Source organism: Pleurodeles waltl, chromosome 10 (genome assembly GCF_031143425.1).
Source record: "Pleurodeles waltl isolate 20211129_DDA chromosome 10, aPleWal1.hap1.20221129, whole genome shotgun sequence".
Taxonomy (NCBI): Eukaryota; Metazoa; Chordata; class Amphibia; order Caudata; family Salamandridae; genus Pleurodeles; species Pleurodeles waltl.
The window spans coordinates 727,024,606-727,052,392 of NC_090449.1; the positions used below are offsets into that span (position 1 = coordinate 727,024,606).

General features: G+C 45.3%; 1 protein-coding gene across 2 annotated transcripts in view; it reads left to right on the top strand.

Annotated features, from left to right (window-relative positions):
* Positions 1 to 27,787, top strand: part of KIF5B (kinesin family member 5B) — an 811,383-nt gene that overhangs the window by 84,739 nt on the left and 698,857 nt on the right. For both annotated transcript variants that reach the window (XM_069211250.1, XM_069211252.1), the window contains exon 2: positions 5,654 to 5,741. In XM_069211250.1, the coding sequence (XP_069067351.1) occupies positions 5,654 to 5,741 (88 nt within the window). The remainder of the gene's footprint in view (positions 1 to 5,653; positions 5,742 to 27,787) is intronic.

The window sequence follows — 27,787 nt, forward strand, 5'->3', positions numbered from 1 at the left end:
GGAGGGAGGATTATTCCCTCCTCTTCCAGTCTTTCCCTCCCTCTATTCCTCCATTCAAAGAACGGCTGATGGAGGATCACTTAATTTTGCTCCGCAAGGAAGTTATGGCTCTCTTGGCCAAGGGACCTATACAGAGGGTCCCGATGTCAGAAATAGGCAGTGGTTGTTATTCCCGCTACTTTCTGATTCCCAAAAAGAACAAGGGTCTTTTCCCCATTCTGGATTTGCTGGACCTCAGTCTTCGCCTCAAAAAGGAGAAATTGAAAATGCTCACTCTTGCTCAGATCTTGTCTGCCTTAGACCAACGGGACTGGGTGGTAGTGTGGGAGTTGCAGGATGCGTATTTTCACATCCCCATCCTGCCTGCCCACAAGCGTTGCTTGCAGTTCTAGGTGGGCCAAAAGCACTTTCAGTTTACCATGCTCCCCTTCGGTCTCATCAGTGCCGCCCCTCGGGTGTTCACCAAGGTGATGGCTGTGGTAGCAGCTCATCTGCGCAGGCTGGGTTTTTAGCCTTCCCCTAATGGCTGTTGAAGGCTTCTGTGCCCCAGCTTCTCGTCAACCACATTCAGACTTTGGCGGAATCTTACCGACATTCGCTGGGGTTCACCGTAAACGTGCCAAATTCACATCTGTCTCTCTCTCAGAAGCTCCCTTTCATCTGAGCTGTTCTGGACACAGTGCTGTTTCAGGCTTATCCTCCCGAGCAGCAAGTCCAGGATATTCAGGTTATGATAATGATGTTTCAGTCTCTATCCTACATTTCGGTGAGACCGACTCAGAGGCTGTTGGGACTCATGGCCTCCTGCATCCTGTTTCTCAAGCATGCCAGATGGCATATGAGGGCTCTGCAGTGGGACTTGAAGTTCCAGTCGGCGCAGCATCACAGGAATCTTAACGACATGATTCAGATCTCGGAGGGAACTGCAAAAGACCTGCAGTGGTGGTTAGTAAACTGCGATTGGGTCAGAGGCAGACTCCTCTCCCTTCTGCAGCCAGATCTCACAGTAGTGACAGATGCATCACTTCTGGGATGAGGCGGCCATGTGGGAGAGGTGGAGATCAGAGGTCTCTTGTCTTGGGCGGAATCCCAACACCATATCAACTTACTGAAGCGCCGGACGATCAGACTGGCATTGAAAGCATTTCTTCATGTTGTAAAAGTGAAGATAGTCCAGATGTTCACAGACAACACCACCGCAATGTGGTACTGCAACAAACAAGTTTGTGTTGGTTTGTGGACCCTTTGTCAAGAGGCTCTGTGTCTCTGGACATGGTTGGAACAGCAGGGCATAACCCTGGTAGTTCAATACCTGGCAGATTCTCTGAATGCCAGGGCGGACAAACTCAGCCATCGGTGCCTATCGGATCACAAATGGTATAGCCCCCCAGAGGTGGCCCAAGGTCTCTTTCAGCAGTGGGGAGAGCCTTGGTTAGATCTGTTTGTCTCCGCAGGGAACGTGCAATGTCAGCAGTATTGCCCATTGGAGTTTCCAAGGTGGCAATCGCTTGGCGACACTTTTCATCACGAGTGGAATTCAGGCCTCCTGTACGCTTTATCGCCCATACCACTTCTGCCCAGAGTTCTCAAGAAGATCAGGAACGACCAGGCACAAGTAATCTTAGTGGCTTAGTGGTATCTCGAGCTTTTGAAATTAAGCATTGATCCTCCGATCATGCTGCCCCTTTGGAAAAATCTTCTGTCGCAGCAGCGGGGGAGTGTTCTCCACCCGAACCGGTCAACTCTGCGCCTTCATGCGTGGAGATTGAGCGACGGTTGATGGCTTTTTACCTTCTTCCTGGAGTCTGCTAAGTTATTTTGGCAGCCAGGTGTCCCTCTACTAAAACGGTGTATGCCTGCCATTGGAAACTCTTGGTATATTATTGTACAGAAAGTTCTATTGATCCTCTTTCTGCTTCTCTTTCTGATATCCTTCTCTTTATACTATCTCTTGCCCAGTAGGGTTCTGCCTTGGGCAGTCTCAAGGGCAATCTTTCTGCCTTATCAGCATTTCTTCTGCTGCCTGATCTGCCTTCACTTTTCAAATCTCCCATTGTACATAGATTCATCAAAGGGCTTGTACATATGTTTCCCCCTACGTCCTTTGTTATTCCCCAAGGGGACTTAAATCTGGTCCTCACATTTCTTATGTGTGCTCTCTTTGAGCCCGTACACAACTGTCCCCTCCGACTGCTCAACATCAAGACAGCCTTCTTAGTGGCAATACCATCTCCCAGAAGGGTGAATGAGATGCATGCTCTTTCATCCAAGCACAGTATCTCACTATATTTTCAGACAAGATGGTGCTCAGAATTGTGCCTCTTTCCTCCCCAAGGTGGTGACCCCATTACATCTGAGTCAGAACATCACCCGGCCCATCTTCTTTGCTCCACCACATCCCTCTAAAGAAGAGGAGTGACTACACCGGCTGGACCCAGAAAGACCATTGTTGTTCTACCTTGACCACACAAAAGAGTTCTGGGTGGATGACCAGCTCTTTGTTGGGGTGCTTGGGAGCAAAGAAGGGTCGGGCAGTGCAGAAACAAACCATTTTGTGCTGGGTTGTTCCCTGCATTAAGATCTGCTACGCATTGGCCAGGAAGCATCCTCCTGAGAGCTTGAGGACTCATTTTACCAGGGGCAAAGCTGCTACCACTGCACTAGCTCGGGCGTACCAGTCCTGGATATCTATCAGACAGCAACATGGGCATCCTTGCACACATTTGCAAAACATTACTGCCTGGACAATCAGGTTCCGGAGGGACAGACACTTTGCCCGTTCAGTCCTACAGGACTTTTTAGTGTAAAGGAGATTTATCCGCAGCCCACTGAGGTTAGGGCTTGGGTATCTATTCAAAGGTAAGGAATCTGCAGCTAGAAGTCTCTATCAAATGAACAAGTTACTTACCTTTGGTAACTTGTTATCTGGTAGAGGCTCTATCTAGAAGTTTCTTCCATACGTGAATCCAGCCCTATGACATCTCCAGACTATCGAAAAAGGATTCCCCTTGATGTAGTACACTTTTCTTGACTGTGTATTACATGTGCTGAAATTGTATAACTGAGTTTTTCTTCATTGAAATGCTCCAGCTGATGCTGTACCTATTTCCGTGTAGTCCATAAAAATGAGCATATTAGCTAAGTCATAGTTTATGTCCTGTTTCTGCCCGGGTATTCCAAGGATGATGCCCCTATCCACGTAGTTCAGCACCTTAAGAATCATGGGTCATGGACGGGCACTTGGAGGAGGCCTCATAGATAATGTTGTGTAGACTATTTCCAGTACAAAACACACAAAAATCAATTTCCAGAGTCCCAAGATTTAAACCAGGTTGTTAAAAACTTCTTGGGTCTAAGGCCCTTTAGGGATTACCACAAGTCTTAAATCATCCCTCCTGGGTCTTTCCCCTGCATCTTCTATCCGTCTCCAACTGGATCATGGTATATTGCAGGTTCTTTTAATTCTTGGTGAAGGATTGTAAATCGTCCTCCTGAGATACGGTCCTGGCATGTGTGAGGCTGTCGGCCAGCTTGTGAAGGTCCTGTCAGAGCAGCAATACTTCTCTCCATTTCTAAACTTCTCATTGAGAGCCCTGCACATGTACTGGATGGCTTGCAAGGTTGTGGCTGTAGAGATGGTCTCCTCTGAAATAATACGTTAAATCTCTTGGATGTGCTGGAATGTGCTATATAGGGAGTTTGTATATTAGTTTAATTTGTCTGATTGAGAGGCTCTCAGTCTCTCCTCCCCCGGTGGTGCAACTGTCCCAATGCTGGAATACAGTCCAGTTTTGAGGTAGTATTTTCTGCGTGTGGCTTGGTACCCTGATTTGCCTCTCGGTGGGAACCATCATAGCTGTTCAGTCACGCCAGCTCCTCATAGCAAACAGTCAGTAAAAACATTTAGCCCCCTGTATGAACTGAGCTGCACAGCTCACAGAGGCCCTGCTCACGCTGCATGTAAAAGGGGTGGAGAAGGCCATGACCAGCTCACCGCTCCCACTATAGGTCTCTGTTCAAAGCAGGCGGAGTGCCTCCAAAGTATACGGATCCCTCTTGAAAAGCCACAGACCCAAGGACTGGCCGCAATGCTGCTCAGATGGTCTGCTTAGAATCTGGTGTTCATCCTCATCCCTATTCATGGCCCAGTGAGAAATTACCTGGGCACTTCACCACTTCCCCATTAGCCTTCCACCTCTGAAGCTGCTGATCCTTCTCTTCACCTCTGAGCTCCTGTCAGGCACAGGCTTGCTGACTTCACAACTTTTTCCACTCATGACTGCTGCGGGCTGTGGTCCATTTCAGCCTCCTACCACTGCACTGTTCTGTGAAGGGTAGGAGAGTGAGGAAGACAGCCCACTCAGCTAGAGGCCTACCTGGCTGTGTAGGCTGTCTTCCTCACTCTCCTCCTTTTCACAAAGCATTGCTCCATGAGCGCAGTAGTTGAAAAGGAAAAGGTCCAGCAACTCCCCAAAACAGCAGCATTTTGCACAAAGGCAGCAGCAACGGTTATTACATTCACCAAGGCATACTTTTGTAGGATTTACACAGTCAGGCCCAGAAAGTGACTAAATTGTGGCTGCCCTCTTGGACATTCATGCCACACTCCAAGATTTGAAAAAAGTTTCAGGAAAACCTTTTTGCGCATTTCTCTTTTTCGCTGATAAATCACCTTTTGTTGTTTAATCATTGTTGTTTCCCCCAACTTTTATTCTGTATTTGGGATACCTTCTTTAGAGATATTTTATAGTTTAGAACAATAGTTCCCAACCTGTGGTCTGAGGACCCTCCTCACTGGGTCCGCGACTGTTTAGAAAATTAAATAATATTAACAGATTAGGTCCCTGGATTCCAGTGAAGATTCAGTGGGGGTTCCGGGCCTCCAGCAATGATAAAGTGGAGGTCCACGAAAGTCAAAAGGTTTGGAACCACTGGCGTAGAAAGCTTTGTTGTTGATCAAATATAATTCCTCTACATATTTAACCCAAGAGAATACTAACCATAGTTCCTTATAGTGGATGTTGTGTTGCTTCGGATTGTATTTTACTTTATGCTTGTGATTAACGTGTACATCAGTGTGTTGTACAGAGCACATGTACATCTGAAAGAATGTGAAAAGTTGCCAAGGTATCAAATCAGTATTCCAGTCCAGCTTTGGTATCGAAATAGGAGTCTAGGCTCTGAACCGTTTTTTCTCTAAGTGAAGAGCAAGTGAAACCCAGGGGAGGAGCTTAGGAAAGAGCGACGCCCATTCAGATGCGGATGGTAGGAACCTGTGCAAACAGACCTGGGTGAAAGGTTTTAGCCTACATGAGTATAGAGAGCCTGACACATCATCATACACTTGAGCTTAGCATTTATTTTGACAATGGTATATCATCAGACCAAGGAGATAAAGTGGCTTAATCTGTCACCATGATTAAAGTTGCATGGGAACAACATCGTGTAATAATGTAATGTAGGTTTCATTTCATAACGCAGTGGGAAAATCCTAAGTGAGGAGCCTGGTGTTACCTATATCGGAAGTGTGTGTTGCAAAAATTAGTATTTTATTATTTCCTGAATGTATTTTTTGTACATGTAAACATGTTAATGTTGTGAAATTAAAAGATGGCTTCATCTAAAAATGCTGTATTCTTTTTTTAAATTTCAGTCCAAACCATACGTTTTTGATCATGTGTTCCAGTCAAACACAACTCAAGAAAATGTTTACAATGCCTGTGCGAAAAAAATTGTCAAAGGTAAGGCCATATAGGTAGGTCTCTTTCCAGGCAATTAAAATGTAATTTACAGGATGATAAAATATTTCCCTTAATTAGTACTATTAAACTAGATGATGAGATTTTCTTTTTGTCAAATCTGGGCAGATTTAGACTTCACAGATAACTGAAGTGTTGACCACCTTCCGCTGCATTTATTAGTTCCAGATACGAACAGAATTCTTTTAAGCAATGATAAAAAGATTCCATCACAGAATGTTGTCTTGCTTTGGTGCCTTGCTCTTCCTCCTTCCCAGCTGGTTGCCTGCACTGCACCTGCTTCTATTTCCTTATTTTACAGTGGATTCGGGCGGCAATCATGGTCTACCTGTCACAACTGTTACTAAGTTTGGTTTCCTCAAGCTATCGTTCATGTTGGCTTATGTGTACAAGAGCAAATGGTTTTGCTTTTTTGCTGTTGTTTTTTTACAACCTGTATCTATTAAAGCAGTGGTTCCCAACCTTTTGACTTCTGTGGATCCCCACTTTACCAATATTGGAACCCAGGGCCCCCATCTCCCCCACCCACTGAATCATTATTGGAATCCTTGGAACCCTCTCCCCCCCCCCCCCCCCCGAGTCATTTCTGAAAGCTGGAGACCTAATCTGTTAATATTATTCAATTTTCTCAGCCGTCACGGATCCCCTAAGAGGCTTCGCGGACCCACAGGGGTCCCTGGACCACAGGTTGGGAAGTACTGTATCAAAGTGATACCACTTTTAGCTTCCACCCACTAGTCAACGTGTGTGCGTGCGGCCTGTTGTGAGCCATATTGTGGCTTACCAAGAACAAAGAGGGGCTTACCATTCGTTGGCATTCCTTGTCACTCTTGTTTGGCTGCATCTTATTAGTGCCCCAGCTTGTCAGTTTTATGTTTGTCCCTTCCATGGAGCTTTGTCGTTTTACAATCTCTTTGGCTGGCTGGCATTGCTGCTTCCACTGCTTGCTTTTCAAGGACAACAGTTTTCTTTTGTGTAAAGAACTCCATTGGTGTGGGTGTGTGTGTCTTTGTGCACCGTCTCCTTAGTGTAAGTCTCTTACCCTGCACTCTGTGTTGCTCTCGGTTGCCGTACTTGTCCTCCCTGCCCTAACTAAAATGAAAGGAAAACAAAAGTGTCATTTTGTAGGATCATGCAAGCATCATGTGCATGATTACAAAATGACACAGGTGGTCCCGTCAAAAAGGCTTTTGTTTTTTTTCTTTTAGTTATGTCGCGCAGCATTTGTTGCTAAAAGTCATTTGTTATTCCGATAGGTCACTAAAGCGGAACCTATTTGTTTGCTCATGCTTATTTAACGAGGCTGTTAGCGGTCCGTCTTGCATGATTGGCAGTGTTCATGTATCATAAAGAAGGGATAGGTGTGGACTGAAATCACCATAAATACCATAAAGACTTTTTTTTATTTGTTTAGCATGTTTAGCTGTAGATCTTCTGAAGAGCAGTTTTTATTAGATCTGTTTGTATGAAATGGGAAGGCAAAGTATTAGAGAAACATCAAGTATTACCATGTCTTCATTAATTTCTGTTCCGCCACCTTTTATTTAAACATTTTGTTCCACATTAGAGTTGATATTTTATTTGATACGGCAACAGAAGTCAAGATCAGTAATTATTATGTTGTGGTGAGTTCATTGTGTACTCACTTTTAGCCTGATGTGTGCGAATAGTTTAGTTTGGTAGTGCCACATCCCTCATAGGGTCAGACCCGATATGTGTCACTTGCTGTCTCCTCGACCTAATGATCTTGCTCCATCCTTTGCCTTTGATCCTTCTGATCCCCCTGCCTCCACTAATTAATGTTCCAACCACCCCTCAAGTGATTTGCTTCGAAAAGTTAGGAATATCCTTTTCCTGCACATCTTTGGCACTTTGACAATACCAGTGTTAAAAGTGGCAGAACTTTATCAATGGAAAAAAAGTAGGTACTTTAAAGTAAGTTGCTTAGAAATTTCACATGTCTTTTCCTAAATGTACACCAATCATTTGACCAGCTGATCAATGTCAGTGACCCTAATACGTCCCTATCGCACCTCTGTCCATATCACTTACAAGCAGGTAAATTAATAGAGAACTTGAACCACCGGGTCTGGCTAGTAAGACTGTCTCTTCAGTTGACTGTAGAAAACTGCTCACAATTTCATTTGAAACAGACTATGTTGGAATAAAAACCCTTTCCAAAGCGTCTTTTTGACTGCTGTATTCATTTGCTTAATTGTAGTACTCACAAAAGAGACTGAGGCAGAATTCTACTGGGTGGGGCACCTATAAATCATGCCTGGTTCCGTTGGCACAATAGGATCAACTGAAACTTGAACAGGCCCTGCAACGTACAGCCAGCATTTTAGGGACTGGCACAGATTCAGTCTGAAATGGTTATCATGTGATGCAGTTGAGTGATAAAGCAAGCAAGTGACATACTTCACCTACATTTAGCGCTAGTCATCTTTTATAGACCTTGAAGATCCCTCTGCTACAAAAGAGACAAGCGAGCAGGGAAGGTAAGATGCCTGAATACTGAAGGCCCTAAGTACTCCAGTAGTTAAAGGTTTCTAAACCAGTTTTGGGTGCTATTTTCAGCCACAGCAAACCCAGATCCCACCTTAGACTTCACAACACTTCCAGTTTTAAGATGATATAAAGGAAAACTCTCAAGCCTTTCCATTGCACTCAAAGCTAACATGCTGGGTGTGTTTGTTTGTTTTTTTCTTTGTTGTTCATTTTATTTATTTTATCATTTAATAAGACATATCTATAAGCCTCAAGAGGTAGGTATAGTGAAAAATAATATACTGTAGAAAACAATGTTTAAAATCAAAGAAGAAAGGGAAGCAGATGATGGAACAAATAACCAATACAATTTGGTATCATAAAGAACAGCAAACATTGGCAAAGCCAGCAGGTCTGACGTTGGTTGCCGGTCTTGCGGTTTGCTGGTTTTGATTTATCATGTTTGCAGCGTCCTCCCCAGCCTGTGTACGCTCCAATGACTGTGCCACACACGGAGCTGTAAATTGCACGTCTTTATTCTTTTGCATGTACCTGTGAACTCCAAACATTCTAAACCTAGTTTTCATTACAGTCCACTCCAGCGATTTCATCACACTGCTACCTGCTGCTGAGACTGTTCAGAGCCAAAAGGGTTCCGTCATAAAACTTCGAGACACTATATCTCCTTCTCTGTTAAATGAAAATTTATAATTGTTATAAAATTTGTGTGTCCACACATTTCTTCGATCAATCTTCTTGATACTTTGATCTTCCTACCTGCTCTTGTTACTGGAAGCTGCCATCTTCATTGTCTGAGATCGTTAGACGGTGAAGAGATAACAGCAGTCACTGAGCATTCTGGTTTAGTCTTACCTTCACTATCTCGATTGAAAGACTGACGAATCAAAAGGCCTAAAAGGAGAGTAATTTCTTGTAATAGACGTCCCATGGCATTGGGCTGTCACCATGCCTCCTTGGTAGACACTGCATGGAAAGGCTCAGCATCATATGGAGCAGAGGTCTTCGACATTGGTGAATTCCATGTCGACGCCGAGAATAGAGGCCAGGTTAAGGTCAAGGAGAAAGGCTCTAAGGCTCTAAAGACAACTCCTGGAGAAAGGAGAAATTGCTGAGCCCCTGGGGGTCTATCAGGGCTTGGACTCTGCAAATGGACTAGACACTTCCCCTGAGTGGGATCTAGCCTCTCCAGTGGAATTTACAGAGGAGGCGGCCTCATTTCATACTGTGGTAAGGAAGGCGGCAGAATTTCTGGACCTCCCACTACCATCTGCAGAGGTCAAGACTAACATTTTAACCGAGGTCCTCCATCCTGCTTCAGCTGCTGCGGAGCCACTATTTCCTTTGAACAATGCTTTTACAGATCCTATTCTGGTAATCTGGAGGAAGCCCGTGACTTTGTCTGCTGTTAGCAGATCGGTTGCAAGGAGGGATAGAGTGGCTCCAGGGGACCTGGACCTGTCACGACATCAGACTCCAGAGAGTTTGGTGGTCCAGGCTTCATGTTCGTCACATTTGGCTCCTGGTACGCCTTCAGACAGGGAATCCAAGAGGATGGAGCAGTCTGCCAAAAATACTTTTTCATCATGCAGTATGGCCCTCACATCTGCCAATGCGACTTGTGTTTTGTGCAGATACATACATGCCCTGATGGACAAGGCCAACGCTGTGCTACCTCATCTGCCTTTGGATATGCAGGGACTCCTGTCGGATGCTCAGGCTGCTGCTACACAAGTTATCCAGTCAGGTCTGGACACTACAGACTCTGTGGCCAGGGCGATGGGCACTTCCATTGTCACCAGAAGACATGCATGGTTGAGGTCTTCTGGGTCCTCAACGGATGTCCAGACGACCCTTTTGGACCTCCCTTTTGATGGGGACAAATTGTTTGGGGCTAAAGCTGACTCTGCCCTAGAGCGCTTTAAGGAGAGTAGGGCTACTGCCAAATCCTTGGGCCTGCAGGCTTCCACTGCCACCCCATTCAGATCTTTTAGGGGCTTGGACGAGGAGCTTCCTTTCATGGGAGACCCCAACCGGCAGGCCAACAACCCTCAAGTTTGCATATAGAGGGCGGGGTAGGTTTAGAACAAGAGGGGCCACCCAGCAGTACCCTTCCTCTTTCTCCGGGGGCGTGCAGCAAGGAAAACAGCCTTAGTTCTTTGCCCTTTGGGTCTCATGCTTCTCCTGTAGGGGGAAGGTTATTTCATTTTCTCCATGGGTGGGAGTTAGTCACATCGGTCTCCTGGGTCCTCTACATTGTGGGGAAAGGTTATGCCCTTCCTTTCCTGGAGTTTCCTCCTCCCATCCCTCCCCGTCCATCCTTTTGCACAGAAGGCCGTCTCCTGTTGTTACAGCAGACGTTCTATGCCTTTTATCGAAAGGTGCAGTAGAGTTGGTTCCAGAGCAATAGAGGGGTCAGGGTTGTTATTCAAGATATTTCCTGATCCCCAAGAAGGAGGGTCCTCTGAGGCATATCCTGGACCTGAGGGTTTTGAATTGGTTCCTCAAACAAGAAAAATTCAAAATGCTGACTCTAGCACAGGTGCTCCTAGCGTTGAACAAGGAGGATTGGATGGTGTCTGTAGATTGCAGGATGCTTACTTTCATATCCCTATTCTGAAGTGGCACAGGAAGTATCTCCGGTTTGTGGTGAGGTTGCAACACTACCAGTTTGTGGTCTTTCTGTTTGGTCTTACTTCAGCACCTCAAGTCTTCACGAAGGTGATGGCAGTGGTTGCAGCAAGTCTCAGGAGGAAGGGAATATCAGTATTCCCTTACCTGGACAATTGGTTGATCAAAGTCAAGTCTCCAGAGCTCGTGCTGCATCACCTGCGGATGACAACCCAGTTGTTCGATCTGGGATTTTTGGTAAATGTGCCCAAATCTCACCTGGAGCCCTCTCTGCGTCTTCTGTTCATAGGGGCAGTACTGGACACAATATTGAATCGAGCCTTTCCTCCTCCTCCTCAGCGGATTCAGGACATTCAGGCGTTGATTCCAGTGTTTCAAAGCCGAGCGGTCGTTCCAGTCCTCAAGGTGCTTCGTCTGCTCGGTCTGTTCGCTTCATGAATTCTTTTGGTCACTTATGCACACTGGCATATGAGGGCTCTTCAGTGGTGCCTCCGCAAGCAGTGGTTTCAACACAGAGGGGATCTCGAGGAGTCGATAAAGATCTCTAGAGACACTGCAGCAGATCTACAATGGTGGGCTGTGGACTGCAACCTTTCCCAAGGAAGGCCGTTTTCACTACCGCCTCCAATGGCCACGATTATAACGGCTGCCTCCACTCGAGGGTGGGGAGCTCATCTGAGGGACCTGGAGATCAAGGGTCATTGGTCTCCAGTGGAACAGATGTTTCATATCTATCTGTTAGAATTGCGGGCGATATGTCTGGCTCTCAAGGCCTTCCTCCCCTCCCTTCGCGGTCAGTCAGTCGAAGTCCTGACGGACAACACTACCACGATGTGGTACATCAACAAGCAGGGAGGAGTAGAGTCGTACCTTCTCTGCAGAGAGGCTCTGCGGCTCTGGCCCTGGGCACAGGACCATTGGATGTGCTTAGTAGCAAATCATTTGGCCGGGGTTCTCAATGTTTGTGCTGACAGTCTCAGTCAGCACTTCTCAGCCGATCACGAGTGGCTTCTTCATCCAGACCTGATCCTTAACATCTTCTAGATATGGAGATTTACTCAGGTAGACCTGTTTGCCACTCAGGAGAACGCGCGCTGCCCCTCGTTCTGCAGCCTCCAGTATCCGGTGCAAGAAGCGTTGGGGGACGTGTTTCAGATGTCCTGGAATGGCCAGTTGCTTTGCGCATACCATCTCCCCCCAATATCCTTGATTCCTCGGGTTCTGAGGAAGATTTGCCAAGACCGGGCCCAAGTCATCTTAATAGCTCCGGATTGACCGAGAAGGGTGTGGTACACAGACCTTCTCCAACTCTCGCTGTGCCCTCCTCTCCGTCTCCCTCACAGGGCAGACCTCCTCTCGCAGTCGCAGGGACAGGTTCTACACCCCCACCTCCAGAGCCTGCACCTTCATGCCTGGAGATTGAACGGGGCAATCGGAGTTCCTTTTCTCTCCCGCCAGAAGTGGTGGACGTTATTTTATCAGCCAGGCGACACTCCACCAAGCCTATCTATGCTGGCAGATGGGCAAAATTTGTTGCTTGGCGTGGAGAGAAGCAAATTGATCGCTTAGGGGCCCATTTGTCGGACGTTTTATTGTTTGCATTGTCCTTGGCGCAGAAGGGTTGTGCATTTGCGACTGTCAAGAGCTATTTATCGGTACTATCAGCCTTTCTGTGCCTTCCTGATCAACCTTCCTTGTTTAAGTACCCTATAGTTGTAAGGTTCTTAAAAGGACTGACCAAAAGGTTCCTCCCACTCCGTTTTTATGCCTCAGTGGGATTTGAATTTGGTTCTCACTTTTCTGATGGGTTCACTGTTTGAACCTTTGCATTCTTGCCCTTTAAGGCTTTTGGTTTTGAAGACAGTTTTCCTCACAGCCATCACGTCTGCTAGGCATGTGAGTGAGCTTCAGGCTCTTAGTGTTAAACCCCCTTTCACATCCTTTCATGCAGACAAGGTGGTGCTAAGAACCAGGGCGGCTTTCCTACCAAAGGCAGTTACTCCCTTTCATATGGGGCAATCCATAACACTCTTTTCCTTTTACCCTCCTCCCCATGTATAGAAAGAGGAGGAGAGACAGCATCGGCTTGACCCAAGGAGAGCTTTGAGCTTTTTTATTGAAAGGACAAGAGAGTTTCGAGTGGACTCTTCATTGGCTATGTGGGGAAGAGGAAAGGCAAGGCCGTCCACAAGAGATCACTGTCCAGGTGGGTCATTCTTTGCATTAAAATCTGTTATTCTTTGGCAAAGAAGGTTCCTCCTGTTGGAATTAGGGCCCATATCAAAATCAAATAAACCAAGCAAAACGTTGCAGTCACTTACAATGAAGAGTACTGTCCAACCAGTCAACTAAACTCGTTCAGGAGGATACGCTGGGGTAGGTGACAGAAGAAGGGACTGCCGCAGCAATACTAGCGACAATCTTATGCGTGTGCCTCCTATGGAGCCCTTTCTACAGTTGTGTTTAGTTGACCGGTTGGACAGTACACTTCATTGTAAGTGACTGCGACGTTTTGCTTGGTTTATTTGATTTTGATAAACTATACTAGGTACTTTATTCCTTGTGATACAGGAGAAGTTTCTTTGTTTTTGATGGTCCTGAAGAAGCGTCATAGGATCTGTTAGACCGTAAGACGCGAAACATGTTGACCAATATTTAGGTGGCTTTGAGATAGTTTCCCGCCCCTATTATTCTAGAAAGTGTTTGAGCATTATCTCAATTTATCACTTTCAAGTTGTTTTTAATCTTGGTCTTATCCCCTTGGTGCCTATTAAATGAGTGATTCTTGTTGGGGTGCAGAACCAATTTTAACTCTTTCCTGTTTTTAGCCACTACCTGCCTGTAGGTTTTAGTTCCTCACATTCTACCACAGCAGTTATTATAAAAGATCTCCGGCAAAGAGCCCCCTCACGGGGAGCCCGTCAGACATTGCAGTGCCGGTCTGACGAGGAGCACCCCGATGATGAAGCATGATATCCAAATGGATGTGTGAGGGCTCTTGCTCCTAAACCAGTGGGTTTCTCATTTTTCTGCCAGGAACAGTGTATTCATTATTGCTTATCACTCTTCAAGATGTCCACTCTGACAACAAGGCGACTTCATGACCGCTTTAGATCTGTAGGACGCATACTTTCATCCCATTCATCCAGCACACCACAGATACCTCAGATTTGTCATTGCAGGAAAACATTATAAAATCCAAGTCTTACCATTCGGGTCACAACTGCCTGAGTATCTTCACAAAATGTCTAGCAGTAGTTGTGGCATACCTTAGACTGCAATACATCCATGTCTTTCCCTACCTGGATGACTGGCTCAACAAAGCCAGTACCATCCAACAATGTCAGTGTCCTACTCAGATAACAGTAGACACCCTGGGATTCATGATCAACTTTCTCAAATCTCATCTCCATCTATTACAGATACATCTTTATCTAGGGACAATTCCCAATTCTCACTCTGGGTTGGCATATCGAAACCCAACTCGAATTAAAGCTTTTCAAACATTCCTTTCCCAGCTACAGGAAAACCACACTTACACAGTGAGATTGTTAATGCAGCTTCTAGGGATGATGGCATCCTGCATTGCTATCGTTCCCATGCCACTCTACACATGTGTCCCTTACAGCAGGGACTGACTTGCCAGTGGTCTCAGTCACGGGGTAATCTCCAAAATCTAGTGCTGTTGGACTGCCAGACTCCCTGCGCTCTGCAATGGTGGAATCCCACCAATCTCTTTTCAGGACCCTGTGCCTCAGATTACTCTCACTACAGATGCTTCACCGACAGGTTGGGAAGGTCACCTCAACAACCTCTCAATATAAGGTATATGGAATCCCATTCAACAAGCTTCTCACATCAGCTACTTGGAATTATAGGCAGTCTTCCTAGCAATCAGATCCTTTCTAGTACAACTCTTACACAATGTGGTTCTATTCTGTACAGACTACACAACAGCCATGTATTACCAGCAGAGACAGGTTGGGGACACGTTCATCTCAATTACCCCTTCTTGTTCCGACAACCTGGAAATAGGCAATTCACCATCACATTCACTTACTGGCAGAGTATCACCCAGGCATGGACTACCTGTTTGCAGACCTCCTCAGTAAGAAGCAGCAACAAGTCCACCAATGGGAACTCCACCCACAAGTCCTTCATCAGTACTTTCAAAGGTGGGGAACACCACAACAAAACTTTTCTTCCAGATACCCACACCCTCAGTCCAAGGGCAATGCTCTATGGATGAATTGGTCAGGTATATTTGCTTACACTTTTCCTCCTCTCCCACTCATTCCTCCTCTAGTTTGTAGACCGAGACAAACTTCACTCACAGTGATCCTTGTGGCTCCCACGTGGGCATTTTAACCCTGGTTCACTACAATTCTGGATCTATCTGTAGTTCCTCACAAGAAACTCCCCAACAGGCCAGACCTTCTTACCAAAGTCAAGGTGAGATCAGACATCCAGATCCCAAGACTCTCAACCTTGCAATATGGCTCCTGATGTCATAGAGTTTGATTACTTGAATCTTCCAACAGAATGCATGGACATTCTTAAAGAAGCCCGTAAACCTACCACTAGACAGTGTTATGCTGCACAGTGGAAACATTTTGTATGCTACTGTTGCCTTAAACACATTGACCTACTCAAAGCTTTAGTCCAAGACATTGTTATTTGCTGCATTTGCAAAACTCAAACTTAGCATACTTATCCATTTGTCTTCATTTAACACCTATACTGCTTACCTTCAAATCTGACAGCACGTCTCTTTATTTAAAACAATTTAAAAGGTCTTGAAAGAGTCATTCCACTCCGGGTTCTCCAGCATCATCCTGGAACTTTAATGTTGTACTTTCCAGGCTCATGGATCCACCTTTTTAGCCTGTGCGTGCAGGCACGTTAAAATTCCTTCCATGGAAGGTAGCCCTTTTTTGTAGTTATTACTTCTCTAAGGTGTGTAAGTGAACTCCAAGCTCTGACTCTAGAAGAGACATTCTTTTAGTCACACAAGGACAGAGTAGTTCTTCGAACAAACCCTAAATTCCTTCCAAAAGTACTTTCACAATTCCACATCAATCGGTCCATTGAGTTACTAGTCTTTTTCCCACAACCAGACTTAGTTACAGAGTGAGCTCTTCACACACTAGATATTAAAAGGGCTCTTCTGTATTATATTGTCAGGCCAAAACAGTTTAGGAAATCCAAACAACTTTTTGTAGCATTTTCAACACCTCATAAAGGTAACCTAATATAAAAAAATGATCTAGCTAGATGGTGTAGGAAGTTGGCTCTGTATATACTGTCTCAAAGTGAGAGATAGTGTGCACAGAGTCCAAGGGTTGCCCTTAGAGGTAAGATGGTGGCAAAATTTGGATAATTCTAATGCTCTATTTTGTGGTAGTGTGGTTGAGCAGTAGGCTTATCAGAGGGTAGTGTTAAGCATTTATTGTGCACACACAGGCAATAAATGAGGAACACACACTCAGAGACTTACTCCAGGCCAATAAATTTGATATAGAAAAGTATATTTTCTTAATTTATTTTTAGAACCACAAATTCAAGATTTGAAGTAAATCTAAAATGCAAGGTACTCCACAGAGGTAAGTTAGGAACTTTGAATTAGAGCAATAACATACACAGTTTTAGTAAAAATGGCAATAAGCTATTTTAAAAGTGGACACAGTGCAAAAATCAACAGTTCTTGGGGAGGTAAGTAATGGTTAGTTTGTCAGGTAAGTAAGACACTTCCAAGTCTAAGTTCCTGGCCATGGGTAGCCCACCGTTGGGGGTTCAAGGCAACCCCAAAGTTACCACCTCAGCAGCACAGGGCCAGTCAGGTGCAGAGGTCAAGGAGGTGCCCAAAACACAAAGGTGCCTATGAAGAACAGGGGTGCTCCTGTTCCAGTCGGCCAGCAGATAAGTACCTGCGTGCTCGGAGGAGTCGGCCAGCAGATAAGTACCCGCGTGCTCGGAGGGCAGACCAGGGGTTTTTTGTAGAGCACTTGGGGGGGGTGGGGGGGGGGGGCTGGGGGGGGGGGGGGAGGGTACACAAGTAGGCACACAAAACATACCCTCAGCGGCACAGGGGCAGCCGGGTGCAGTGTGCAAAGCAGGCGTCGGGTTTTGATTGGAAATCAATAGAGGGACCTGGGGGTCACTCTAGCGGCGCAGGCAGGGCACAAGGGGGCTTCTCGAGCCAGCCACCAACTGGGCTAGGCAGAGGGTCGCCTGATGGACACTCCTGCACTGAGGTTCGGTTCCTTCAGGTCCTGGGGCCTGCGGGTGCAGTGCTTGGTCCAGGCGTCAGGTTCCTTGTTACAGGTAGTTGCGGTCAGGGGGAGCCTCTGGATTCTCTCTGCATGCGTCAGAGGTGGGAGTCCAGGGGAGTCCTCCCTGTAGTGTTGGTTCTCTGGAACTCGAACCGGGGGTGTCGGGTGCAGAGGGTGAAGTATCACGCTTCTGCCGGGAAGAGTGAGTTCTTAGAAAGTTGTTAGAAAGTTGCAAAAATGTTGCTGTAGGTGAACAGTGCCGCTGTTCTTGGGAGTTTCTTGGTCCTTTGGTTCAGGGCAGTCCTCTGAGGATTCAGAGGTCGCTGGTCCCTGTTGGATGCCTTGCTGTTGCAGTTTTCTTCGAGTCAGGAGACAAGCCGGTATGGCTGGGGCCAATGCAGTTGTCATCTCCGTCGTCTCTGCAAGGCTTTCCGGTCAGAAGTCCTTCTTCTTGTTTCAGGTTGCAGGAATCTGATTTCCTGGGTTCTTGGGTGCCCCTAAATACTAAATTTAGGGATGTGTTTAGGTCATGAGGGCAGTAGCCAGTGGCTACTGTCCTGGAGGGTGGCTGCAGCCTCTTGGTGCCTCCTCCCTGAGGGGAGGGGGGCACATCCCTAATCCTGTTGGGGGAATCCTCCAATCGCAAGATGGATTTCTAAAGGCAGGGGTCACCTCAGCTCAGGGCACCTTAGGGGCTGTCCTGACTGGTAGGTGACTCCTCCTTGTTTTTTTCATTATCTCCTCCAGCCTTGCTGCCAAAAGTTGGTGGAGGGGGCGGGCATCTCCACTAGCTGGGATGCCCTTGGGTGCTGTAACAAAAGGCATGAGCCTTTGAGGCTCACCGCCAGGTGTTACAGTTTATGCAGGGGGAGGTGAGAAGCACCTCCACCCAGTGCAGGCTTTGTTCATGGCCACAGAGTGACAAAGGCACTCTCCCCACGTGGACAGCAACTCGTCTGGTTGTGGCAGGCTGGCAGAAACTGGTCAGTCTAGCACTAGGAGTCGCACTGGTATTCAGGGGGCATCTCTAAGATACCCTCTGGGTGTATTTTACAATAAATTTCACACTGGCATCAGTGTGCATTTATTGTGCTGAGAAGTTTGATACCAAACTTCCCAGATTTCAGTGTAGCCATTATGGAACTGTGAAGTTCGTGTTTGATAAACTCCCAGACCATATACTCTTATGGCTACCCTCCACTTACAATGTCTAAGGTTTTGCTTAGACACTGTAGGGGCATAGTGCGTATGCACATATTCCCTCACCTGTGGTATAGTGCACCCTGCCTTAGGGCTGTAAGGCCTGCTAGAGAGGTGACTTACCTATGCCACAGGCACTACAAGCTGTGTGGCAGTGTGCATGTGCTGAGTGAGGGGTCCCCAGGGTGGCATAAGACATGCTGCAGCCCTTAGAGACCTTCCCTGGCATCAGGGCCCTTGGTACCAGGGTACCATTTACAAGGGACTTAGCTGAGTGCCAGGGGTGTGCCAATTGTGGAAGCAAAGGTACAGTTTAGGGAAAGAACACTGGTGCTGGTGCTGGTGCCTAGTTAGCAGGGCCCCAGCACACTTTCATTTGTAACTGGCATCAGCAAAAGGTAAAAAGTCAGGGGGTACCCATGCCAAGGAGGCATTTCCTTACAGATGGATAGTCAAGTGTATGCAAACTTGTTATGCCAAAGCCAAAAGGCAGTTAACGGTTACCCCCCCAAAGCATGTTCCACCAGAAAGAAGGGTGCTTCTATAGCCTTTTTAGGTAACGTCCCAATAGCAGATATATGTAAAGCTGCTACTTAGTCTACTCCACAGACGTTTACTAAACACTATTGTGTAGACTTTTTAGCACATTAACAAGCCAATGTTGGCCAAGCTGTGCTCAGAACACTTTTTTAAGCAAATCCAACTCCTACAGGCTTCCCATCGCTTACTTGAAGGGACTGCTTTACAGCCTGTGCAAAGCATGTGTATGTACAGCCAAACATGCCATTGAACGGAAAATGTTAATTACCCAGCAGACATCTGTTTGTGGCATGTAGTGCTATAGATTCACATGCGCCCTCCCTTCTATCCGGACACCTGTGGCCGTTGATGTTGCATTTTTATATAAATATTGTATATATGTAAATACATTGCATGGACATCTCTTTTCCTATTACCCTATATCAACTCCTTGCGTCACCCGCATGCACGAACACAATCTAATAAGTGACTTGACGTCCATGGGTAGTATCGCCAAGAGGAGTCACTTGATCGCATGACTCAAAATTGTTTGAAGAAAAAGAAGTTGTAACAGTCCAAACCCAACACTCAATGTCGTATTTATAGAAAGCATGTGAATCTACAGCACTACATGCCATGAAAAGATGTCTACTGGGTAAGAAAAGTTTCATTTTCTAGCTACGCCCATTACCAAGTTTAGGATTAGGATTTTAATGTGTACTTTGGATTTCTACATAAGACGGCTATGCCTCCAACAGTGAAAAATAGCTTTTGGGTGCTAGTCACTGTAAGGATATGGTAAATTACATTTCTACATGTCCTACTTTTAAATACAGTGCTCCCTGCTTTGTGGGCGAGAAGGTCTACATAGGGGTTACTTTACTATTTAAAAGGGAGATTTCAACCTCATGAAGGGATTATTTGGACAATTCGAATTGCAGTTTTTACACTGCTACACTAAAATGGTAGGTCTGAAGCTATGTTTTACACTGTTACTGTAGTGTATGGCACAATAGGTGCTGACATTTAACTTACTGGCCCCCGGTGTCCATGCACGAGGGCTTTATCTCTATGGCATTGAAGACTGACTGGGGCCACTACTTTGTATCCATCCGCCTATCGTCCGCTTACAATGATAAGTACGGACATTAAGGTTCTTTGTAAGGTCCTTGCCCTTATTCTGCGCCCAGTGATTTCTCAACTGGTCCATGAGGATCAGTATGGTTTTATTCTGGGGCGTAACACTACCACGAACTTGAGATGGTTAATGCATGTTATGCATGAGGTGGAAGGCAGAGATGAAGACTTGATGGTTATATCTGTCCATATTGCTAAGGCGTTCAATACTGTGGATTGGTATTATCTTAAAGTATTTGAAGATATGGGGTTTGGCGAGCAGTTTTGGGCATTGGTGCATATGTTGTATACTGCACCAACAGCCAGGGTGAATGTTGGTTGCATGTGCTGTGACTCATAGGAGGTGGGTAGAGATACACGGCAGAGTTGCCACCCGTCAGCTCTTCTTTTTAACATAGCACTTGAACCACTGACAATTCAGATTTGGTTGACGATGCAGTAATGGTGGCATCTGAGTGGGTGATGTTAAACATTTAGCCTGTCTTTACACTGATGATAATCTCTTTTATCTCGCAGCCCCTAGGGAGTCACTAGCCCTTCTACTGCAGCACTTAGAGGCACTCGGGGAGCTCATAGGTCTTAAGATCAATCAGGGCAAATCAGTTCTGTTCCCACTGAGTGCACTGGCTGACATGAAACCAGCTTCCCTGCTCACCCTGCCCTTACGATGGGAAACTGATCAGTTCCGCTACTTCGGGATCATGATGGCACATACCTCCCAAAAACAAAGGCATTATAATATTGATAAGAGTCACTGAGGGTCTGAGTGCTTTGGTTCAGTTTTGGAATACTCTCCCCCTATCATTAATAGGCTGAGGGGCTGTGACCCAAATGGTGTTCTTGCTGCGGTGCCTCTACACTCTGAAACGCTCGTTTGATGGCCTCCTTCCAGCAGCATTGGGGATTACACTCTCTTTTTATGAGATGGGTGCAAGATCCTTGGAGATTTGTACCCAAATAAGATTTTTATCACTTTTGAGGTGGCGCAGGAGTCCTTTGAAGTAGGTCATGGGCAATTTTCGACATATACTAGAGTAGATGTCATAACGCAGGAAATACTGGCCAAGTTTCCGGCTGCAGTGCCCACGTCACTCCTGTTCCGAGGGTTATTTGAGGTAGGAGGGTCTTGCTGCTTAGTTTCGCACCTATATAGAGTCATGATGGCTGACAGACCCTGAATCCCATTTCCTGCCAGAGCTGCTTGGGAGGTGGAACTAGGGGGTGCCCTTGGAGGATGTTCAGTGGTGCAGGGCCTGTGCCTTGGTCCAGACTGTTTCTAGGAATGCACATTTTAAATTGTCTCATTTCACTTTCCTACACCGCACGTATATCACACCAGTACTGCTTCATAGAATGGATCCCAGTAAGCCTTGTGGTTGCCACTGGTGCTAGGCTTGGGTGGCATCTTGTCCCCAGGGTAAATTCTTTTTGGACTTCTATTATGTTGTGAGTGGCCACAGTATCTGGGGCTGCAATGATGATGATGGACCCGGTCAGTTGTCTGTTGTCAGATGTTAAATGGTGCAAAGATTAAAAAAAAAAAAAAGGGAATTTTAATTCCTGCATCTGCAGTATTTGTTAGTAAAAAGGTGAGTTGCAATAACATGGATTGGGCAGGCTGGACTGATTGATGAGAGATGTAAATGAGTGGGCAGTTTCAGGAGAAATACGTCTCAAGAAATGTCAGCGTGATGAGAAATTGAGGGAAGACCTACGAGTTTGGGATGTGCTCCTTAATAAAATTGTGGGACAGAGGGGATTGCAGGACACTTTCTCAGAAGAGGACGCGCAAACTCCACCTGCCTCCCCTGTTGTGGCACGTGCGGACACATGAGAGGAGAGTGCTGGGACATGAAACATATATATCTTTGTGGGGTCTGAACCACGAAACCCTGTTACTTCAGGTCAATTTTTTGGGGATGGCTCTAGTTTCTTTGTTTTTTTTCCTGTATTGCTGTTTACCAACTGCAAAGAATAAAAGATGTCTTTAAAAAAAAAAAAAAAAAAAAACATACCAGCCTTTGGTACATTTTGTGCCATAAACGAACTTATGGGTAAGTTAAATATATCAATTAGGAGTGTGCCGAAATGACCATGTTTGCAGGTGGTAACCGGGCCCTTAACCACTGGTTAGGAGGGTTAAAGTGCAGAGCTCCAAAGCCAGCATAAATGTGTCTTGCAAAAGACGAAAAATACTGGGTGATCATGCAGAAAATGCAGATTTGCTATGATCCTGATGTTTTAAGATCAGTCCTGAGTCGTTGTGAGGATGTATTAGGCTTTTTGGTCTCCTGGCCTCAGTTGTTTTTCTCATTCTGAATGGCAGGTGACACATGGTGGATCCTGCGGTGTATTCTCATATCCCAGTGGGCCTTCATCCGGATGCCTCATAGACTCCATCAATATCATGCAGGAAAGAGCTCATGATTTTCTGGTGGCAGACAACTCGCAGTCCGATTTACAGCAGTCCACTCTTCCTCCCCCATCCATAATTCAAAGAGGTGTCTGACACATCACTGCTGGGCTATGGAGGGGGTCATTTGAGAGTGGTGGTGATTAAAGTTTATAGCTCTGTATATCAAAATCTTCTACTCAGTGGTTGAGAAGCAGCACCTGAAGTCACGTGGGCTTATTCCAACAGATCCAAAGCTGCTACCATGGCTTGGAGGTGAGGAGTGCCTGTTTGAGGCATCTGCCAGGCTCGGCCATGATTATCAGTACATTTTGTTCATTAAAACCTACTGCCTAGAAAACCAGTTTGCACAGACTTGCAAGACTTCCTAATCTGAGTCCACTTCAGACCCTCTACCTTGGGAGGTACTGCTATACTGTCTATTCTAAAGGTGAGGAATCTGTGCTTAGAAGTATCCATCAGAAGGACAAGTTAATTACCTTTTGTAACCCTCTTTCTGGTGGATACTCCATCCAATCACAGATTCCTCACTGACACATGCCTTGACCATCCCATTTCATGGAGTGTCCGATGTATCCTCTTTAAAGGTCCCAAGTTAGGAGTCTGCACACCATCTCAAACAATTTTTCCTATACTCCATGCTTGAGGTTGCGGAAGGAGAAGGATACAAGAAACTGGCTAATAGGGGTAGTGCTCATAAGCTTCTTTGCTCGATCTCTTCCTGGGTGATGCGGATTAATTGTGGAACCACTCAGTGCCATTTTCTTGTGTGCTGCAGCATTTCTGGAGAATTCTTTGAATCTTGTCCTGGTGCCTGGGGATATTTTAAAGATGAGGAATCTACAGTTAAATTAACCCCCAGAAAGAGCGTTCTGAAGTTAACTAACTTTTTAATTTGTTTCTGCTCTATTCTTGAGTTTTTTGCCAATGGAAGGCAGGTTGGTTTTTGCATGGTGTTTAGTAACATTTGCATGATCCATGTTAGAGTTTGTAAGCAGTGGTAAAACACCTGTCGTACTTTACTGTTCTTCCAGAAGATTCCCTGAGCTAGAGATTCAATAAATAAAGAAATTGATAGAGGAATCAAAATGTTTAAACTTTGTTGGAGTTAACAGGGATCCGTTGCCATTTCAAGTGAATTTCATAGCTATGACCTACGCTCCATTTAGGGCTTTAAAGTTTTCCACAGGGAACTGAGCATGGTGTTAACCTTGAAATTCAGGATAAGAGGTTTGATCTTTTATCATTATTGCTCATGGCAGTTTTTGTCAGAAAATATTCTATTTGGCTGAGTAGTAACATGATCCATGGGTGTCTGATGACAGCAAGCAATTGGTTTGAATGCTTTAAAGCAGAATTATTTGGCTGGAAATAATTGTCTTGTGTATTAATGATTCACCTTCTTAAGTTCTGATTCTTTGGAATTCTCGATTTGTAGGTACACTGTGACCTATTTGTAGGTTCAGATGCTTCAATTATAACTCTTAAAATATAGCTCTGCCTGCTCTGGGCACTCCATCTAATTTATTTTAGAGATTTTTATTAAAATTACTTAACTAGCTTCATCGCTTTCAGTTCAGTTTACATTCCTTTAGCATACATATTAAACTGTCTGAAAAGTTTCTTAAGCCAAAACTACAGGGAGTGCAGAATTATTAGGCAAATGAGTATTTTGACCACATCATCCTCTTTATGCATGTTGTCTTACTCCAAGCTGTATAGGCTCGAAAGCCTACTACCAATTAAGCATATTAGGTGATGTGCATCTCTGTAATGAGAAGGGGTGTGGTCTAATGACATCAACACCCTATATCAGGTGTGCATAATTATTAGGCAACTTCCTTTCCTTTGGCAAAATGGGTCAAAAGAAGGACTTGACAGGCTCAGAAAAGTCAAAAATAGTGAGATATCTTGCAGAGGGATGCAGCACTCTTAAAATTGCAAAGCTTCTGAAGCGTGATCATCGAACAATCAAGCGTTTCATTCAAAATAGTCAACAGGGTCGCAAGAAGCGTGTGGAAAAACCAAGGCGCAAAATAACTGCCCATGAACTGAGAAAAGTCAAGCGTGCAGCTGCCACGATGCCACTTGCCACCAGTTTGGCCATATTTCAGAGCTGCAACATCACTGGAGTGCCCAAAAGCACAAGGTGTGCAATACTCAGAGACATGGCCAAGGTAAGAAAGGCTGAAAGACGACCACCACTGAACAAGACACACAAGCTGACACGTCAAGACTGGGCCAATAAATATCTCAAGACTGATTTTTCTAAGGTTTTATGGACTGATGAAATGAGAGTGAGTCTTGATGGGCCAGATGGATGGGCCCGTGGCTGGATTGGTAAAGGGCAGAGAGCTCCAGTCCGACTCAGACGCCAGCAAGGTGGAGGTGGAGTACTGGTTTGGGCTGGTATCATCAAAGATGAGCTTGTGGGGCCTTTTCGGGTTGAGGATGGAGTCAAGCTCAACTCCCAGTCCTACTGCCAGTTCCTGGAAGACACCTTCTTCAAGCAGTGGTACAGGAAGAAGTCTGCATCCTTCAAGAAAAACATGATTTTCATGTAGGACAATGCTCCATCACACGCGTCCAAGTACTCCACAGCGTGGCTGGCAAGAAAGGGTATAAAAGAAGGAAATCTAATGACATGGCCTCCTTGTTCACCTGATCTGAACCCCATTGAGAACCTGTGGTCCATCATCAAATGTGAGATTTACAAGGAGGGAAAACAGTACACCTCTCTGAACAGTGTCTGGGAGGCTGTGGTTGCTGCTGCACGCAATGTTGATGGTGAACAGATCAAAACACTGACAGAATCCATGGATGGCAGGCTTTTGAGTGTCCTTGCAAAGAAAGGTGGCTATATTGGTCACTGATTTATTTTTGTTTTGTTTTTGAATGTCAGAAATGTATATTTGTGAATGTTGAGATGTTATATTGGTTTCACTGGTAATAATAAATAATTGAAATGGGTATATATATTTTTTTTGTTAAGTTGCCTAATAATTATGCACAGTAATAGTCACCTGCAACACAGATATCCCCCTAACATAGCTAAAACTAAAAACAAACTAAAAACTACTTCCAAAAATATTCAGCTTTGATATTAATGAGTTTTTTGGGTTCATTGAGAACATGGTTGTTGTTCAATAATAAAATTAATCCTCAAAAATACAACTTGCCGAATAATTCTGCACTCCCTGTATATGGGATCAACTTGTATGTAAATGCTAGCTCTCTGCTGCTCTAATTCATTGATCCCTTTTGTCTGCCATCTTTTATTTGTCTGTCTTTTTCTCTCTTTTATATCATTGTTGACTTAGCGTATATAATGTCGTTCATGTATGTACAATCATTTAGATTATTCTTTTATTTACCTATCCTGTGTGGAAGTGGTGATCTTTTGGAAATGTACCATGTGCATAGAACCAAGTTTTCTGCATTTCTCATTGTGTTGGCTTCTGCTTCAACCACTTCACAATTTTAGATGTCCACCCTGCTATCCTGGGAGGAACAACTGACCTCTGATTCCTAGATACCCAGAAGCAGTGCCAGATCTACAAACATGGATTCAGTTTTGCCCTTGTTTAGGTTTCAGCATGCCACCCAGTAAGCACGTTCTGTGGTTATTCACATTTCTCCTATCTGTTAGCAAGTTAACAAGTCTGTAAAATTTGACCAGTACTTGGATAGCGTGCTACATCACATAACTAAGCCATGTATAGGAACAATGCCCCTTCCTCCCTGCATCTTAGGTATGCGCCCAAAACCTCTCTATGTATTTGATGTAATCTCTTTGATGTCAGGTATGTTTGGTGGATATACTTAAATTGGAGTTATTTAAAACTCGAATTCCTTGACAGTAATTTGCGAAATGTCATAACCCTGTCCCAAAATGAATTGCTGAATGTTTTTTTTAAACTGTGTTTCCCATCTGATCCTTACTAGCTCTCTGGAAGCCAGCAGGACCTTTTTAAGTATTGTGTATATCGGCTGTACGTTCTCTCCCCAAAGTGAATACACTTTGCTGGGTGCTGTCAGTTGGTGGTTCATCTGATTCTGTGTATAATTTCTACGTTATTGCTGGTATCACCCTAGTGTAGTGTAGATAAGTTGTAGTCTTTGGTGTGTTCTTCAGATGTTTAACTTTACATCTTCAAATATATCTCCTAGTCTGACAATTACTACAATCCATATTCTCCTCCTAAACAACCTCCCAATCACTTTCATATTACCCGTGTTCTGCAGTGGTAATTTGTATAATGGGTCTGCCTTTAGTTTGCAGGTATATTTTACCCAGCAATTATTAGCCATTGTTACCAGCTTGGGTGGCATCCATCCTTTTCTAGCCAATCCCCCATACTATCATTTTCAGTAGCATATTTTCAGTGACATTTCTACCATGCTAGTCTCTGATGGGCTGGGTATGTACCTACCTAGCTTCCATTGTAATTAAACAACTAGGTACTTGCTTTCCAAGTTTGAAACACCCAGTCCTCCTTCTGATGATGACTGCATTAGTTGCTGTAAAGCAAAACTCTATCTTTCATTGCCTTCTATGATGTCAGTAATAATTATATTTAACTCATTACAGAGGGCCTCATTATGACCCTGGTGGCCGGCGGGAAGCTGGCGGTAACATAGCCAACAGGCTGGTGGTGTTCCGCCAGCTATTATGACCGTGGCGCAATAGCCATGGCCATACCGCCGGCCCCTCCACTATACTGCCAGGCTTCTGCCTGGCGGTCATAATCCCCAGGGCAGCGGTTCAGGCACCCCTGCCCTGGGGATTGAGTCCCCGACTACCTCCATGGAAAGGCTGGCGGTAAGGGGGGGACTTGGGGTGCCCCTGGGGGCCCCTGCACTGCCCATGCACTTGGCATGGGCAGTGCAGGGACCCCCAGGCATAGCCCCGTTGCGCATTTCACTACCCGAAATGCGCAACGGGCAGTGAAATGCGCGACGGGTGCTACTGCACCCGCTTCAAATCAGCATTGCCACCGGCTCTATTACTAGCCGGCAGCAATGTTGATGTGTCTTAGGGAACCAGGAATACAACCAGCGCTGGTGGTATTCTGGCGTCTGCAGCCGCGGCGGTCTTTGGAAAAGACCGCCGAGGTTGCAATGAGGGTCAGAGTTTGGTAGCTGATTATGTAGGGATATTGGTGAAGTAATATAGTAGTCTTGGTAGAAATACTGTTTGGTTACTGTAACCCTTCCCACATATTGGTAATCTGGACGAGAAATGTGGGTGGCTGGTGTAAGGTGGATCCAGCTTGCCGTAGTTGCTATCAACAACATCTTTTTATTTTCTGTATGTTCAGCTTCTTAAGTATTTAAATGTGCCCACT